At 39.5% G+C, this 19,803-nt stretch overlaps 1 protein-coding gene across 2 annotated transcripts in view; it reads right to left on the reverse strand.

Annotated features, from left to right (window-relative positions):
- LOC149842495 (uncharacterized) overlaps nucleotides 1–19,803 on the reverse strand; it is a 254,408-nt gene that overhangs the window by 126,937 nt on the left and 107,668 nt on the right. For both annotated transcript variants that reach the window (XM_089999224.1, XM_089999225.1), the window contains 4 exons: nucleotides 12,149–12,244; nucleotides 11,937–12,044; nucleotides 11,323–11,436; nucleotides 10,785–10,868 (listed from right to left, as the gene is read on the reverse strand). In XM_089999224.1, coding sequence (XP_089855350.1) covers nucleotides 10,785–10,868; nucleotides 11,323–11,436; nucleotides 11,937–12,044; nucleotides 12,149–12,244 — 402 coding nt within the window. The remainder of the gene's footprint in view (nucleotides 1–10,784; nucleotides 10,869–11,322; nucleotides 11,437–11,936; nucleotides 12,045–12,148; nucleotides 12,245–19,803) is intronic.

The following is a 19,803-nucleotide window of genomic DNA, read 5'->3' on the forward strand; positions in this document are numbered from 1 at the left end:
AACCACAAAGGTTCACAAAGAGAACTTAAGAATACACACAACCCGAAACGGGTATAAAAATAAAAAATAAACAATTTTATTGATTTGAGATAAAAACCCAAAACAAGAGTAAGTCTTTACAAGGGGAATAGCCCCATATTTATAGAGAGGTAGAGAGAAGCCTTAAGAGAGCTGTTGGACTCTCCAACGGCTCTAATAGAGCTGTTGGGGAGTCCAACAGCTCTTTTTGGATTTACCTTTTTGACTTGGTCAAAAAGGTACCTTTTTGACTAGTCAAAAAGGTAAAGGCCAAAGCAGTCCAATGATGGACTGGTTTGGCTAATTCTAGTTGTATTTTAACTAAAATTAATTAAACGAAAAATCCTAACTAGAAAGGAGATAAAACATTACATGTCTATGAGATTACATATGAGATATTATATGAGATTACATATTTTAACACTCCCCTCAAACTTACGGTTGGATAACCGAAAGTTTGCCTAAGAGAAAGTGAAACCTAGGAGCAGCGAGAGGCTTGGTGAAGAAATCGGCCAGCTGATATTCTGAAGCAACATAGGGAAGATTGATGGTGCCACGCAAAAATTCCTCTCGAACATAATGGCAATCCATTTCTATATGCTTGGTGCGTTCATGAAATGTCTGATTGCTTGCAATATAGATAGAGCTCTTGTTGTCACAACACAGATTTGATGCTTTTGGACTTTCAACTCCCATATCGGAAAGTAGACGTCGAAGCCAGACTAATTCCATAGTAGTTGTAGCCATTGCCCTATATTCAGCTTCAGTTGATGAGAGAGACCTTTTGTTGCTTCTTACATCGCCAAGACACCAAGGATTCTCCCAAAAAGACACAAAAACCTGTAGTTGAGTGGCGGTCATTTGGATCACCACCCCAATCTGCATCAGTATAAGCAAGCAAAAGTTAGAGGAAGCGGATAAAAATAATCCTCGAGAAATAGAATTTTTGATATATCTAATAATACGCAAAACTGCTCCCATATGAACAGAAGTTGGAGTATGTTGAAATTGACTGGCTGTATGGACCGCATGTGTAATGTCAGGTCTTGTGATAGATAGATACGATAGAGCCCCAACAAGTTGCCTATACGGAGTCAGATTCTCGAGTGGCTCTCCATCATCAATCTTCATTTTGACATTCACAATCTCAGGAGTATCAACGTGTCTTTCATCTGAAATACCTGACCTGGCAACAATATCTAATGCAAACTTAGATTGAGTTAGCAAGTAACCTCTAGGTGAGTAGGCAACTTCTATACCAAGAAAATATTTCAAAAAACCCAAATCACTCATTTCAAAATGTGTTTTGAGAAATTTTTTAATATCATAAACTCTCTGTTTATCACTTCCAGTGATGATCATGTCGTCAACATAGAGCAGAAGGATGATAATACCTGCATCAGAATTCTTAACAAACAAAGTTGTGTCAGTAAGACAAAATCGAAAACCAAAATCAAGCATAACCTTACTAAACTTATCATACCAAGCTTTTTGAGCTTGCTTGAGACCATATAAAGCCTTGTTTAGGCGAAGTGCTTTCCCTTTAGGTATATTCATTCCTGGTGGTGGGTCCATGTATACTTCTTCAACTAAAGTTTCATTTAGAAAAGCATTTTTAACATCCATTTGAAAGATATGCCATCTCTTTATTGATGCAAGAGCTATTAGGATTCTAACAGTGGTCATTCTAGCTACTGGGGCAAAGGTCTCTTCATAGTCTATTCCATATTCTTGGGAATAGCCTTTTGCCACCAACCGGGCCTTGAATCTTTCAAGAGTGCCATCACTCTTGGTTTTCACCTTGTACACCCAGCGACAACCAATAGGTTTCTTGTTGTTTGGAGGATGGTCTTGAATGGTCCAAGTATTTGCTTTTTCTAAGGCTACTAATTCGACTTTCATAGCCTTGACCCATTCTGGTTGATCCTTGGCTATATCATAACTGAGAGGTTCTTCATAGGAATGAATTAGAGCAATAAAGGCTTGATGTTTTGGTGAAAAAGACTGATATGACACAAACTTTGCAGGAACCCTCGAGATCCTAGTGGATTTTCTAGATGAAGAAGCAGATTCATGTTCCCTTGTGTATTTATCCAGGGCACACTGTCTTTCTAAATTTCCTCGTCTAGAGTATTGAATACAATCTTGACTATTTCTATGAGGATCAGAATCAATCACATCCATCTGATCATCTAGATCAATTTCTCTTACACTATCTTTTGGAACTAGATCTAACAAGAAGGAATACTCATCTATTTCAGTAGAATTTTTGTTTTCAAAAAAACTTTCATTTTCTAGAAAGGATACATTCCTTGAAACGTATAACTTGTTGTTTTTAGGGTTAAAACATCTGTATCTTTTTTTATTATTTGCATATCCTAAAAAAGTACAGGGTATAGCACGGGGAGAGAATTTATCATTCTTATCTGTAAAAACAAAGCACTTGCACCCAAACACCCTCAGTCTAGAATAATCAGGTTTTTGTTTATAAAGCTTTTCAGTAGGAGAAATATTCTTTATTGAGGATGAGGGCATCCTATTAATAAGATACACAACAGTCAAAATAGCTTCGGCCCAAAAAACTTTAGGAACTTGATGTGTGATAAGTAGTGTTCTAGTTGTTTCTATAATGTGTCTGTGTTTTCTCTCAGCTAACCCATTTTGTTGAGGGGTATAGGGACAAGATTTTTGGTGTGAAATTCCATGTGAGTTCAAATATTCTTTAAATTCAATTGATAAAAATTCCCCCCCTGAATCAGTGCGAAATATTGAAATACCATTCTTAAATTGATTTTTGACCATATTATGAAATATTTAAAAAAAAAGAGAACACTTCAAATTTGTGTTTGAGAAAGTAAATCCAGGTATATCGTGTAAAGTCATCCACGAAAATTACATAGTATAAAAACCCACCTTTTGACGTAACTGGTGCAGGACCCCAAACATCAGAGTGAATTAATTCAAGTGGTCGAGTGAAGACAAAAGTTCTTTCTTGAAATGCTAGTCGTTTCATTTTTCCAAGAATACATTTTTCACAAGTGAGTTTCAAAATTACAAATTTTTTCCATGTTTGGAAAGTACTGAAGCTTGGATATACAAGGGTGCCATCGCACCATCGCCTGTGGTGTACCTAATCATCACCTGTACCCATAGAATGGGTTAGTTTCGCGAAAAACTAGTAGGTACACAAGAGAGACTACAAGGAACTGAATTATGTAGATTTAATTCAGTAGGTTACACAATTTAAAGCAGATATGCAGTTAAACAGGTAAGCAATGCACACAGGTAACTAGTGCAAATGCATAAGTAATGCAAGCGAACAAGTAGTGCAAGCGAGTCAGTAGTGCAAGCGAATCAGTAGTGCAAGCGAATCAGTAGTGTAAGCGAGTCAGTAGTGCAAGCGAATCAGTAGTGCAAGCGAGTCAGTAGTGCAAACCAGTCAGTAGTGCAAGCGAATCACTAGTGCAAGCGAGTCAAACAACCCTACAACCAGTGTAGACAGACCTTATGTTTCGATAATTACTAACCCGCGGGTACGCGCAGGCAAAATATAGAAACAATTGAAACTAGTTCGGGCGTCTGTTATTCTATGTATTTTCAATAACCCGAATAGCTAGTTGAGTCCGCTCCAAAGGGACGGCTTTAACCGAGAGAGGATTCCCCAAAGGAGACAGTGCCACGGATGCATCCAACTTCTGCAGAAGTGTTGAGCTAACTATTGTAGCCCCTTTCCCCTAACTCCAATGACTGGGGAAGCCGGATCGTTGCCCGTAGGGTGGTTGTTAACAACCTGTCCATTGGAGTTTGTACCGCTCTGTCCTCTCCCTTGACAGACACATAGAAGCGAATAGGTACGTTAGGGGTTGCTTAACTAACGACCCATTCTATGTTGTGGTCTTTAAACCACTCGAGCATCTTGCCTGTGAAGGCGAATGTGAGGCCATTTATGTGATTACAGCATTGTGCATTTAGCACTGATCGATGTCGCACGACCATCTCATCCGATCATCGCAGTACTAGACGTGTCGTGCACGACTACAAGTACTCTAGGATGAAGGGGGGTATAGTTCCTCAACAGAAGCTTCAACAGGAGTGTTTCACAAAGATGTAAAGTTTATATACTTTACTTTATCCTTTGAAACAGCAGTACCTTGTGCCAACATTATGCATGTGATTATCTCGAATCACATCCGCTATCGGGGTATCTACATGTCTCGCATGACTCGATACCGGCCTCGATAGACGGGATACGGGTTTCTCAACAAAACACCCGCTAAGATGTTCGCTCGCTCCCGACAAAACTCTTGTCGCAAGAGGGAGAGTGGTAAATGCCCCTTGCATCCTCCACGAGGATGCCTTTAAGGCATCCGCAAAGAGCAAGAACCTGCACGTCATCTGCAATAGCAAGAGTCTAGGCGCAAAGCGCGACGGCAAGTAAAAGTTGTAAGCAGGAGTGCAACGCGAAACCTCGACGCGATGCGCGACGGCATGTAAAGACTGACAGGAGGTAAAGGGCAAGGATCGCGAAACAGCGTCCTTGAGTTAAATGCGTAATAGTATAAATATATATATTTATTTAATGATCCCTTTTTAGTTAATTGAACTTAATTCAATTGTCCAAGTCTTCTGTGCAATCTTCCCCTACCTTGGAGGGTTACGAGCTTGCTGACGTCTGCAGACATACACGATTGACGGCTCGGGTCGCGGAGCGCGAGTGAGATCCGTCGTAGCTGCAAATATGCGATATTAACATGCAAACCCAGACAAAAGCAAAAGCAAGGCAAAGACTCGACTTCTCCGATACATAGGGTTGGGGCCAACCATCCCAAATGACTCGAAAAAAAAGGATAAAGCAGGGCCAAATGAGCCTTGCCGCCTAAAGGGGGATGTAGTCAATGCGAGCAGATGACTCACGTTTACTAGAAATTCCTCGTTGGAGACCAACAATTGTAATGATCTGTCCCCATCACGATGAAGCTTCCAAAGATTTCCCGGGCCTGTTGGCCAAGGGTATAGGCCCGCGCGCAAAGGGCAGGGGGCCATCGGCCCCTGCTGGCAAACAAAAAGGCAGGGGCCAATGGCCCCTGCTGGCAAACAGCAAGGCAGGGGCCTATGGCCCCTACTGGCAAACAAAAAAAGGCAGGGGCCATCAGCCCCTGCTGGCAGACAAAAAGGCAAGGGCCATCGGCCCCTGCTAGCACAACAAAAAGGCAGGGGCCATCGGCCCCTACTGGCACATCAAAAAGGCAGGGGCCATCGGCCCCTGCTAGCACAATAAAAAAGGCAGGGGCCATCGGCCCCTGCTGGCATATCAAAAAGGCAGGGGCCATCGGCCGCTGCTAGCACAATAAAAAAGGCAGGGGTCATCGGCCCCTGCTGGCATATCAAGAAGGGGGCAGGGAGGAGGGGCTCGGCCCCTCCCCTGCCGTAGCAGAGAACAGGGAGGAGGGGCTCGGCCCCTCCCCCACCGTAACGGACGCAAAGAGGGGGGTGTCATGCTCCACCCCTGCTAAAAGGGGGCACAGGGAGGGGGTTTGTCCCCTCCCGTGGCCACACAGAGAAGTGAGGGAGAGAGAGAGAGAAGAAACTGAGAGGGAAAAGGGGAAGCAGTGGCGTACCAGGTGGTTTTCGGGGGAAGCTCGCCGGAGAGAAAGGAGGGGTCGCCGACGTCGGTGGCGGCGGCTGTCGAGAGTCGCCGGCGTCGCTGGCAGTGGATGAGCGAGAGAGGGAGTCGGGAAGAGACGAGAGGGCGAGAGGCGGTGAGGGGGTTTCGTAACCCTCCTCCCGCCTGCCTCGCTGTCTTAAAAGACAGCGAGAGGCGGTGGTCTGGGTCGGGTCCGGGTCTGGGTCGGGTCCGGATCCGGCCCGAACCAAAACAATTTTTTTTTGTTACAATCACTCGTGGTCGTAATCCGTCCTTGAGTCCGCGGACATACCTAGTTGCTCTGGCTTTATCATTTGCGAACAAATTTGGGCAATAACGCTCCAAGGTCCGAAATTTGGTAGTGTATTCTACCAAATTCATATTTCCTTAGTAAGCTCCAAGAACTCCTGATGCTTCTGATCACGAGCGTACTGGGGGAAATATGTCTCTAAAAATGTCCGCTTGAAATCTTCCCATGGAATAGTATCCATCCCGGCAAAGTGGATGGTTCGGGTTGTGTCACACCACTTTTGAGCATCTTCCGTCAAGCGATAGGTACCAAAGTCCGTTTGTTTATTCTCGGGAACAGGCAAAACCCGAAATGCTCGCTTTGTTTCCGCGATCCAGTTCTCGGCTACCTCTGGGTCAGCCTTTCCTGAAAACGTTGGCGGATTTAATTTCAGGAATTTCTCATATGTGATCGTGTTGGTATTTTGACTGCTGCCTATGGCCGCAGCTAGCTCTGTCTGGTTGCGTGTTTGAGTGTCCATTGCTTGAGCCAGATTACCGAGAGTTTCCATCACGAAACCCCTTTGCTCCTGCCATTCATTGGTTGTGTTCGAACTGGCTTGGGATCGGCGATACATCTATTAACCATTCCAATATACAATTTTACTATTTTTGAATTGTAGTGTTTCAAAAATCATTACATGTATATATTTATACTTATATAGGAGAAACAATGTAATTATCATGACTAATAAAGTAAAATAAATAAAAATATACTCACAGAGCGATCTCAGGATGTGGCATGACTGTGATCTTGGATTTATTGTTTCCAGGCTCTGATACCATAACTGTAACGCCCCGAAATTTTAAACCAGATTTTTGAGGATTTTTTTTTATGCGGAAACAACTAATAATTTCAGGGTTAATCATTTCAGAACGATACAGGAAGGTAAAAGCAAACCACACCATTTATTTTTATTTCAATAATAATAGAATCCAACATCAGACTTTTCACATTATCAGTCTCAAAATAAAATTTCCAATCCGAAAGAAAGTAGGACCGCCAGGGAACAAGTAGATCAAGTCTTGGTCAGCGCCTCATCCCGCGTCGCTCATAGAACTACTCTGTGCCTGAAAATGATAAAAATTATAGGAATTAGACTACCACGTCTAAGTAGGAAAAACTGTACTCTTAATACAGGTATGTCATGAATCTAGTATGTGATGTGTAGATTTTTCAGCCTATTAAGAATCGCACAAAGCAGACCATGCATCAGCAGTAACAGACATATATCTAAGCAGGCATACAGATTATAAGGCAGTTATAATTAAGCCATTTAAACATTTTATGCAACGACAACAATTAACAAGGCATTAAGCAATTAAAACAATTTATGCAACACAATAATAGTCATGCATAACAGTCGTGTAATAGTCCCAATACGAATTTGATTATCTCATATCTACACATTGCATGACGTCATTTCATCACAAGCTCAAAACATGCTGGAAGAATATAAACCGGTCTTCATAGTAACTCCACTCACGGTGATACCCAACATGTTTTAATTTATGTTTATCTTGTCTTATCCCGTGGGTACACACGGGCCGAGGCAACCATCACAGAAAAGAACGTTCGGGGGTATATTATTCTAAGTTGTTTTATTAACCCGAACATTCTAACTATGACTGAAATCCCAAGGGAGCCGCCAGTGACCGAGAGAAACTCTCAAAGGCCAAACCAAAAACATGATGCATCCCTAACTTCTGTAGAAGAACAAAGAGCTACCACGTAGGACATATTGGTAGTCCGGGTCCCCCAACTCTGAGGAGTGGGGACCAACGAGTCATTTTAGCTCGAAACAGTTAAACGCGTCCCCGGAGTTTTGTACCACCTACCCTCTCTAAGGTAAGCCTGAATCTGAGCGGGTTAATCTTTTCATTTAATTATTTTCCTGAAGTATGGGGTGTTTCCCCATCTACCTCTTACTACCATAGTAGTAAGTTCCCAAACTTAGTCATTTTGCCAAAGTACACATACCTCCATTTATTTTTTTCCATATTCATTGCACAACCCACTCAGAGTGCTCCGGTGCCTTTAAACCAGTCAAGCACAAAAGTTAATATTTATGTGGGTATTAACCTTTTCGTCTTGAGTGCCACGGTGAAACCTTCAAGTACCAGGCTTGGTGATTCACGTGCCAGCCTTAAACCATAACGATTACACATAAAGGAAAATTATTCTTATTTATCTATCACTACCATGGTTTACTTAACTAAAAGAGTGGTCAAAACTTTCTTTGTTAAGAACCCTCATTAACTTAGCTCTGTGCTTTATAAGTATCAATGAAGATATAAAATTTAGAGAAATGCTAATTGCCACGTTCACAAACCCACTACTGATAATTCATTAATGCTAGATTGAAGTTTCATGCATACCGCTTACAAAATGTTAAAGGCGCGGCATGCATCTCCTAACTATCTTGAAATGTTTACAATTTGTTGTAACTAGCATATGTTGTCCTATATACCACATGCAAACAGATAGCATCTTGATGTATGTCACAATATAGGCACATCTAGTACATTCTGTAAGGTCCGTGGCTCATTTAAAATAGTTGGGTATATCCCACCATGTAAATTCCAACATTGGTAGTTTGCTACTTTCAGGATTTAGAATACTGTGTTTATTGATTTAGTTGTATATTTCACAATTTCAGTCAAATTTAAGAAGCCTTTGACCTATACATGCATACGTTTGCTGATATACATATATTCTAGCTTGATTGTTTGAGTATATGGATCTGTGCATAAATTTTCAGTCTAGAGATCTTATTAAAAACATGAATCTTAAGCATGTTACAGTGAAACTTACTTCAACAACCAGACCTAAAGAAACATTCCCGCTCTATGTTTTCCTTGGCAACTGAGAAGGAATAAGCCATAGCATAATGAAAGAAAATCATGATTTCATGAAAGTCGACAAACAAAATTTCTGTTTTGCATCTATATACTACCTTTTTGACCACAGGGTGCTGCTACAACCCCAAAAGTAATAATACTAACTAATTCAACAAAATTCGATGTTCCTAACGAAAAATCGACATCCAATAGAAATTTCATTTTATGATAAATGGTATGATGGTTGATGAAGATACTAAGACCCAATATTTTACATTTTAACCAATGTCATAAGTATGTCTGATTACACTTATTGGATCCAAAGAGCTTGCAACTTGAGAGAATTTTATCAGCACAACATACATTCATATAAACCTACTAAGTTGGATCACCTACGCATGCCCAGCAAAACAAGTTTTTTTTCCCCTTCTTAACCGAAACGAACCCTATAGCAAGCATCAGAAAATCTCTCTCCATTTTACAGAAATATGAAACACAATAGTCCCCTTTTCCATAATAATCTGAAACCCCCAAATCGTAGATTTGGGGTTTTCGGTTTGGGGTTGAGAGACAACCCCAAATTGGGGATTTCCCCCCCCCCCCCCCTTTTCGCGATTAAGGTGTCCCGACAACTCTCATCTCATGCTCGACCCATAGCATTCCCGAAAAGAAACAGCAAGCCTACCATTTTCCGGCGAAGACGTTGCGGCAGCCACGAGAGGAGGTCGGTAGGCCTGGACAGCACCACCACTGGAGAGGTCGGCTTCTGCAAGCCGGAGCTCGGAGGCGATTCGAATGATAGAGAGGTAGATGAGAGCGAGAGAGGGATGGAAGAGGGGTTCGGGGGTCCCCCTTTGTAGGAGGGTGGCCACCCGAAAAGGAAGGGAACCCTACCTTCCCGGCGGCTGCGGTGTGCTCCCCCGCCTCCCCATCTCCTTACGTGTTAGGGTTCAACTGAATCCTAACACCCGATATATCGGGGAGGGGTTTTCCCCCCTTTTGTTATGTTTATCGGGAAACCCATATCGGGTTGCCCCCCCCCCCCTTTTTATCCCTCCCTGTATTAAAATTTTACAGGGAGTGGGTCGGGTCCAGGTCCGACCCCCAACCCGCGATGCTGGATTCAATTTCGATTTGGATCCGGGTCGCGTGAATAGCAGTGGATCCAGGGGTTGGATCCACTTGGGTTCAACAGTGGATTTGAAAAAATTTATTATTAGTTATTTATTTATATAGTATTACTAAAATACTCTAATATGCACATTTTTCTTATGGATCCGATAACGGATCCCAGGCCCAATTCACATTAATTAAATAAATATATATATATATATATATATATATATATATATATATATATATATATATATATATATATATATAATTTCTTTATGCTGCATAAAATTTGCGGTTATTACACAAACTCTGAAGGAAGAGATATTTCTAGTCTCTTGCCTGTTTTTCTGAAAAGGTTCGCAAGTTGAAATTTGGGGCGTTACAAGAATTATGTTGGCAAGATAACACACAATAAATACCTAATCATTTAAAAGCCTTCTACCGATCAAATTGTGATAGAAATCAAACTTATTAGTCTAGGGAGTCTGCTAGGTTCTTGGATTTATAGTGAATAAGTGGACTAGTATGAGGTCCAATGCCCATTAATTATGCTGATGGGTCGGGTAGGTTAGTTTGGAATGATTATTGTTGACACAAATCAGGAGTCACAGTGCATCCACTGGGGCTTAAGGATTGAGTCAATAACTTTTGTTGATGAAATTAGGAGGCCCTTCTTCTTCATCTTCTTCTTGACAATTGGTACAACAGAAAGAAGAAAAGAAAACAAGAAAGTAGGGCATTTGTTTACAAGATTAGAGATGAATACAGCAGGTTAATTGAGATATGTATAAAGCAATAGTAGAAATTTGCAGTATAAGAAAACAAATGGTATTCCCTACGTGAAATAATAACAGTAAGTATGAGCAGTAAATCATACCTTGGATGAAACTAAACAAGATGAGAGTTGAGGCGCATCTCCCAATGTCACTGATATGTATGCAAACATCACAAGGTAGCTAATCTGGTAACGCACACAAAACAGATCCATGCATGAATTCCAATGAGATCAGATTTAGCCATATAAAGAAGGTTGTTTCAGATTCATATTAGTTTGAAACAAAAGTTTGTAAGCTATACGATCATATGAATCTTCCCACTGTTCAAAAGAGTACCTCCACATTCCAGTAATATAAGCACATGGAGGGAAAGTTTCTTCAATGCCTCTGACGTGGAAGGCCTCCAAAAGTTTAAAGTACAAAATTTCAAGAAAATTTATGTCTTATGAAGGAGATTTAAAGGTGCACAAACTTTTCACATGATGCCAAAACTATAGGTGTATTACACCATGTAGCAAGAAGACATGGAATCAGATATAGAGGAATAAACAGAAATGGGAAAAAATGAAAAAAAATTATAGCTTTAGTCCAGAAAGAGATTAACTGAGATAAGATAAAGATACAGAGGAAAGAACTCACTAATATTGTAATTGCATCTGCAGCACTTTCTCTTTTGAGTTCCTCTTGCACAGAGCTTTCTGACGAAAAGGAAAGGGTGAGGTTCTGTGATTTCACCAAGGATATAAGCTCATCCTGCAATTGGAGTCACGTAGAGCCAATGTTATGAAATTCATGCAGCATTGATAAGTACAGACATAAAAGTCCCCCAGCATTCACAAAAGCACACATCAATAAGAAGTGTCCACAATCCATAATTTTATCATGTCTCTTTGAAAATAAATTTATTGTAATCTACACGATTACTATGATAGCCACTACATCAAGTAGTATACCTGAGCTAATAAAGCTAAAGAAGCTAGTTCAAGTACATGAATATAAATCCTGATATACATAATCTTGTTATTTTCTCTGTTATATATTTATATATATATATATATAGAGAGAGAGAGAGAGGCACACATACAGAACAATGCCAGAGTTAAGAAACTCAGAATAGATATGGCTAAGTCTGCCTCAGAAAAAAAGTTTCACCACAATCTGGCAGAAGATTAAGCCAGTTGCTGAAGTTCGTAATTAAGAGCTGGATAATCCACATGAAAGAACAGGATTATTATTAAAAAGGAGATGTCAACCTTTACTAGATTGATAAAAGCTTTTTCCCATGATACTGCTTTTTCATTTGCAGTTCCACTTTTATCAGCAATATTGCGGACAGGATATGTTACCACAAATGCAGTTGCCTGACATAAACAGTAGCAGATAATACATTTCAGAAAGTATGCATGGGAAAAGAAAACTGTTTGGAACCGATAAATAATATGTTAGGATCATGTTAGTGTCATACCTCTGAGTAATTGTTTGCCTTGAACCCACCTAATACAGTGCTTGGATCAACAGGACCTTGGAATGCACTTAAGCATGTTTCTGAAGAAGTATAATGCTGAGGATATGGCATGGAAAAGTTAGATACTGCGACCAATTAGTATACATTTTATGAAAAAATACTATATTTGCCAAAACAAAGAATTTACAACTTGAAAGTGTGATTCTAGCCAGAATAAAAGATGAACCAACATCTACTAACCCAGACAAATGAAAAAATATGACACAACAACCTGAATAAAGCAGAAGGCAGCAAGTTCACAAAGATGACAGACACCAAGGTAGGACATTACCACAAAATAGAGAAAACGATTTATCACGATAAACTTTAGATGAATGATGAGCATATCACGATAAATTTGAAGAAATCACGTTAGCATTTTGAGAAGATTGAAGATGAACATAGAGCAAGAAATCAAGAAACACAGATAGATATAGAGCACTAAAAAGAAAATAGTTTTATATCTGCTATGTATATCATGGTATTTCTTTAAGTTGTATATACTTATATACATACATATATGTATGTGTACAATACATATTTTCTTGTATTATTTTTGTTTTTACTTTTTAGAATGTAGTTAGCAAATATATATATATATATATATATATATATTTATTTTCTATTTTCTAGTTTAATGCCCATCAAGGGCATTTAAGTCATTAGCCCAGACAACTAGCCATTAGAGCTACCTAACAGCTAGTTAAACTTGCCGTTAGGATGCTCTAATGGCTAGTAGCTCTTTCTCTCTTTGTTGTATATATTTGGGACTCAAGTCCTTGTATGCTATGCATTTTGAGAATCAATAAAATTAATTATTTTAATTTGTGAGTGTGTTCTTATTCCCTTTGTAAATGCCCCTTTATGGGTTGTGATTGTGCTCTTGCCCTTAGTAGGCATTGTATTTTTGAATCCTTGAGGATTCATTACAATTTCATTATGTTAATGAAACAAAACAAACTAATTCCTGAAATCACATTGATAGATGATTGTTAAATGTTAATGTGTTAAAATTTTGTATTTGGTGTTATTCTATGGGTTAGCATAGTGTTTGTTGTGTCGTAGACAATGTGTACTCTAGGTGCCATGTTGGTTATGTCGTAGGCAATGCCATAGGGTTAAGCTAAGTCATGGGTAATATGCACTCTAGGGTGCATTTCCTTTTTTGTTTCTTTATGTCTAGAACTGCTGGCCGTTAAGAGTTAGAGAGTACTAAGTGTTAAAATATGAATATGTCGTATGGATCATATATACATATATACCGATGGGAGCAGCCCAACAGCTAGTTGGGCTGCTCCTACTCTACCTTTTTGTTTGGTTACAATTAGTGGTTTTCCCCTTGTATTCTACAATGCTTTCTAAGCATTTTGTGTGAAGCAATACAATTTATATTTTTTACATTGTTTTTCTCTTGTGAGTTATTGTTGTGTATCTCTTTTGTGAGATTGTAATTGGTCCATTAGAGGCCCTCTTGTGTTTGTGCACTTTTGTAGCCCTTTGTTGGCATTGTGTTTGTGCACATCTTGTTTCATTACATGGTATCAGAGCATAGGGCTCGTGTTTGAAAAGCATCTTGAGATCTTCATGTGTTGGTAATCATCTTCTAGTCTTCTTCTTCACCTTGATTGTCATCATGGGTGAAAGAGAATCCTCTTCCGTCATCTCCTACAAGCTCAACGAAAACAACTACTTGATGTGGGCTACCACCATGGAAAACCACATCAAGGAAAAAAAGCTATGGGGTGTCGTTAATGAAATCACTAATGAACCCCAACTAAAGCTAACAAAAAGAGAAGAAGGCCAAATCAAAGCCCTTGCCGAAGAAAAAAATGAGAGAGCTATACAAGAATATCAAGGAAAAATGAGGGATTGGGAGGCTAACAATGCTCAAACACTCTCATGGTTTATGAATACCATGTTGTTCATCAAATTAAAAAAATCATGTGATGCATGGATATTTTTAGTTAATTCAAAAGGACATGGCTCGATTATATTATCTCCAAGATAAAGTGCATACTACCAAGCAAGGAGATAAAAGAGTAAGAGATTTTGATGGTTATCTCCTAATTGGAATGAGTTGACTATGCTAGAACATAAGTGGGAAGGTTTGGCAATTGAAATAAGGCAAAAACAAGTGGAAAGAGAGAATCTTTTCTCCTTCTTATATGGCCTTACATCAGAATTTGAGCAAGTACGGTCATCTCTACTTCATAGAACTTTCACTCCTATAAGTAAGGCTCTTGCCCAAGTGTGTCAAAAGGAAACTAGACTTGGAATGTGCAAGACTAGTGATGAGGTTCTTGTCATATCAAGACTCAAAAACTATGTAAAAACCCATAACTCTCCTCACTTTGAGAAAAAATACAATGGAAGAGGAAGAATGGCTACTTGTCACTTTTGTAATGAACCAGGGCACATAAGACTGGATTGTTCCAAACTCAAAAGAAAGGTGGCCCCAGTGCGTGAAAAAACTCCAAAATGTGAAGAAATAAGAAAAGGATGCAACTTTAATGCTTTGACGATTGCTCAAATTGTGGAGGTTGTTTCACAAATCCTAAAAGCCACTCCTAAATCTAGTGTTGTTGTTTCTTCTTCTTCTCCTTCGAGTAAGTCCTCTTGGATTTTGGATTCGAGAGACTCTTTTCATATGACACATAATGAATCATAACTATCTGATTGCACTAAAAAATATTTTTCATGTGTAACAACTGCCGATGAAACTTCTTTGAATGTAAAAAGTATAAGAAACTTAAACAAAATTTTAAGTGATTCAAAAAAAAATTTGTTTCAAATGTTAGAGTTGTAATAACCTCAATTTTTGTAATTTATTTATTTAAATTTATTTGAAAATAACGAGTACTTTTCTAAATTTGGGCCTCGGATCCGTTACCGGATCCAGAAAAGAATGCATAAATAACCCACCATGGGGTATTAAAACTATACTTATAATAGTTAAATAAATAATTAATAGTATAAAAAAAAAAGAAAAGAAAAAGAAAAACCGAGTATTTAATGTTGGATCCGTGTTTGGATCCAAATGGATCCAACATATGGATCTAAGATCCATAAAATGGTCTTTATATCCATATTCATAATAAAACTAATAATATAATAATAAGAAGAATATATAAATAAAATTTAAATTTTTATTTATTTAATTATCCGAGGATCCACAGTTGGATCCATTCGGATCCAACTGATGGATCCATATAGTTGGGGGTCGGGTTACGGGCCTCGAGTCCGGACCCGAGCCGCGCCCCTGTAAGTTTTTAAAAGGCAAGGGGCAACCCGATAAGGGTTGCCCGATAAAACCCTAGCAAAACAGGAAAGAGGGGGGGTTACACAGGCGTAACCGAAACCCCACCCATCTCGGCAAGAAGGGGGGAGTTCGGCGATAAATGGGAGGTGGAAAAGGGGGGTCTCACCCTCTCCCCTCATCTCCCTCGTTTCTCCCTTCCCTCATCTCTCTCTCCCTCGATCTCTCTCTCTCTATCGCTCTCTCTGTCGAGTTGGGTGAGAGGAGGTCGTCGGCGAGCTGCGGCAGCCCACGTCCACCATTGCCGACCTCCAGCGATCTCCCCGTCACGGCAGCAACAAGGAGCAGCCCAGCCGACCGTGCCTCCAGCCTCCGATCGCCGGAAAATTTCTTAAATAGGTACGGGTTTTCTTTTGGGTTAAATGAGGAAAACGAACATGGATTCGATTTCCATGAAGTATTTTAGTGTAGAACCATGTGGGTGAGTAAATCTAAGCATTTACTCTACAATCCATTGATGAAATCCATGTGTTTCATGGTCTTTTGTTTTAGGTTATTTGAAACAACGTACATATGGATGCATTCTTATAGTAAAACAGAATTTTTATCTGTGCAAAATAGGGATTGTCATGTGTGAGCCCATGGTGATGTTAATTTTCTTTGAAGAACCCATGTTGTGGATTAGTAAGACATGTAAATCTGGAAATAAGGCCAAAAACGTTGTTGAACGTATGTTTATGACTGATATTTTATTTCATGACATGGTTATGAACTTTGTAAATATGTGTATACTTGAGTTATGTGAGCATACATGCTGTTCTGAAACTTTTTAGGGAATTTTGGTATGCTGTCAAAAAAAAAACATATTTTAATGTGGGCTGTTGGCCGCAGTAGGGTGCCTAGCAGCCCAACCGAGCTGGGCTCGGTTGGGGCAGTTGTCGGCCCTGCCAGGCCAACCATGGGCAGGCCTATTGCAGGTCTAACAGGCCTGCCAGGCCAGCCAATCGGCTGGTACGCTTGGCAGCCTATGGCAGACATTTTACACAAGGCATTTTCTAGGTACATTTGAGTCTGTTTCAGTTTATGCATAAAATTTTCAAATTTGAATGAGACTCACCGTCCACTTAGTGAAAAATTTAACTGCATGAGTATTATCTATCTTGACATATGGGCAATATTTCTTTTTAGGATTTGAAATACAGTATGTTTATGTGCTTTCAGTTTTGGTCTTAACTTACTTTTGTTGGGATATCTAAATGTGCATGCACTGGGCAGTTGGTTTAGTTGAGAACATTGGTGTTAAGTGGTATGTTTATCCCCTTTGGAGTACTTGTAGAAAAAGTCTGGATGCAAAGGCCTATGCAAGCCTGTGGGGCTATGAAGTGTACCCACAACAGTTGTCATGGTTTCGTGTCAGGTATGCATGATTGTTCATGGTGAATGTCATTGGAGCACCTCGTTTTAGATCACATATTAAAAAGTAGCAGTTTTGGAAACAAATGGGTTGATCTATTGTGCAGGACTGACCTGGCACTGATACTTATTTCCATCGGTTTTATAGTGCATTTTCCCAGTTTATGTTATTCATAATCTTTTATTTTGTTTGAGTCAGGAATTTATCTCTACATGTTTATTTTATTCGATTGGCATGGTTATTTCCTGTTTTATTTGGTTGTCTCATATTTTCTAATTTTGTTTCTTGAATTTGTTTTGTACATTAATATCAAAGGCTAAGTTGCATTATTTCTCTAGACATATAGCATTTTTTTTCTGTATGGTTCATACTTATTTGTTGTTAACTTAAATCCCTTCCTTGAACATCATAGGATGGATGCTGGTCAGGCTGAACCAGACCCATCTTCGTACCAGCTGGACACCTGGCAGCCCAGCCGAGTGGGTCGATTGGGGCATGCCAGGCCCTGTCAGGCCTAGTCCAGCCCGGTTGGACTGGTGCAAGCTGGGCAGCATTCTGCCATGCCTTGGCAGGGTGCTCACTGGCCCAGCTGGGCGTGTATGGTGACTGCCAAGCTCAGCCTACCGAGTCAGCTGGGCTAGAGCCGAGTCCCAGCCGACTGTTTGTCAGTTGGGTGCTGGAGCAGTCTCCCTTTTAAAAACATATATATATACACCTATGTATATATATATATAAAATATATATGCAGTTTGGTATTGGACAGACCCAAATTCTCGGTTTATGAAAAATGAATTGGTTAGGTATGCCTGCAAATATTTCAGATTATGTTAAGTGTATTGAGCTTGATTATATGCATACAAAAGGGGTGTTTTTCCTTATGTGAATGAACTTGTTGTGTGATACTTATTCAAAATTGTTGTTGCAAGTAGGCTTACTTGTGGCAAGATCAAAATAGCATGAGTGTTCGTACGTTTTAACTGAAATAATTCATTAATGAAATCATGCATTTGGCAGGGATTGTGCAATGAATGAAAGTATGCATTGCATTGTTGGTGTGGAAACTCGTGCTCATGTATTAAAATATTATTGATTTTGGTCGCAGAAGAATGTGCATTGAAAAGTGTGTGATAAGAATGCATAAGTGACATACTCTTGATGATTTTTGCTTATGAAGGCATTGATGGTCAATTGGATCATAAGGGGCTGGGTGAGCCTCGAGAACCAGTCGTTCTCTGTTTTAGTTTTTTTGATGCATTGCAACAAATCAATTGTGAAATTGATGTTTTACCGCACTGTTCTATGTTGTCACGGGTTGTGGTCCCGTGAAAAGCTTAGCATGCTGATGTGCAAGCTTATGTTATTAATTCTGCATGTGAATTCGAAAATGTAAAAGAAATGAATTAATAACCAGATAAAAGAAAATAAAGAACAGTGTAATTCACTTTCTCCTTGATGTCCCTGCTTTAGCGTGGGAATCTTGGATATTGCGGTTTAGGGGAAACCGTGAGGATACAAAAACTCCGTGTGCGTTTTGTTGCCCATGAACCCGATATTGAGGTTCTTCTCCTGGCCACGGTTTTAGGGAGAATCCGCCACTTTACCCGGGAGTGGTGTGTTAGTCACAGCTGTGAGGTTTGTTTTGGTATACCAAGAAAGTGGCGCCAGTGGATGCTATTTTCCATGGTGTCCCCGACTTTGGATGTTGTTTTCCAAGGTTCCGATGGATGGTGTTTTTTCCTGATATCGGTCGAGGGCTAAGTTTGGAACCCGGTAATAAAATACAAATTTTGTGTGAAGTTACCTCGGGAACCCTACTTGACCTCGGGGTTTGTACCCGTTTGGTGTATCCGCGGGTCACTGTAATTAAAAAGAGGAACTTAAGGATGTGTGCATTTAATAGGACATGCATATGGAAAGAGGAAAACTTAAATGGAAGATAATAAATGGTTCATGCATTGCACATAAATCATGCATATTCTTGCTATGCATTAGTTCATGCATGTTTACCTGTTCACTTAGTTGTTTATGTTGATCATTGTATGATGTTGAGCTCTTTTGCATGTAATTGCCTTATTGATTAAGTTGTGATCAATGTTACATATTTCGTGTTCCCTCCTGTTAAATGTTTAATTATGCATGAATGGTTAATTGACTTAGGAATTGATTATAATCGTATTCCTTAAAATATTACATGGATCTTATTTATGCTCTTTTTCTTATCTGATTCATTAGGGAAACTTGTACGCAGAATTCTTCGGATTTCTGACCCTCTTATTTTATTGGTTTTTCTCAGGCACAGGTGATCAGTGAAGTCGACTCGCTTCTGAAGGATACGAGGGTCACATTTGTTTCAGACGGCTTCACTTACGGACAAAGCGGCTCTACCTGTGTTTTGTTTTAGTTCTTCTGATTTCCTGCAATTTGATATTTCACTTTTGACATTGAACATATTACTCTTATTGATTCATTAATAAAAGAGTTCAGTGGATTGGTTATGATTGATAAATGTAAGTTGCTTTGTGGTGTGTGGTTATCCAACTGAAATTGGAACTGTAGGGACCCCAGGTCTCTGGGAAGTTTTCCGCGACTCTTAGAAAAAAAAAATATTCCGCATTTTTCAAAGGTGGGAGTTGGGGTCGTTACAAGAGTTATTTCAAAACATGATTTAAATCGTTTTTCGGTTTCTCAAATTTTCGATTATGGGTGCAAGGTCTTTATTTCATCTAAAGGTTGTTGGGTGCAGGATCTCCAGTCAAAGAAGTTGATTGGGCAAGGCCATAGAAGAAGAGACCTTTATTAATATGGACTTTTTATGTCCTAAAGAATCTTTTTGTAATTATGCTAAAGAAGTTGACTTAGACCTTTGGCATAGATGTCTAGGACATCCAAGTATATCCAAACTATCTATCTTTCTGTTTTTTGAAAAATCTTGTAAAGAAAAAGACT

This window comes from Nuphar pumila, chromosome 3 (genome assembly GCF_984573655.1).
Source record: "Nuphar pumila chromosome 3, dmNupPumi1.hap1.1, whole genome shotgun sequence".
Taxonomy (NCBI): domain Eukaryota; kingdom Viridiplantae; phylum Streptophyta; class Magnoliopsida; order Nymphaeales; family Nymphaeaceae; genus Nuphar; species Nuphar pumila.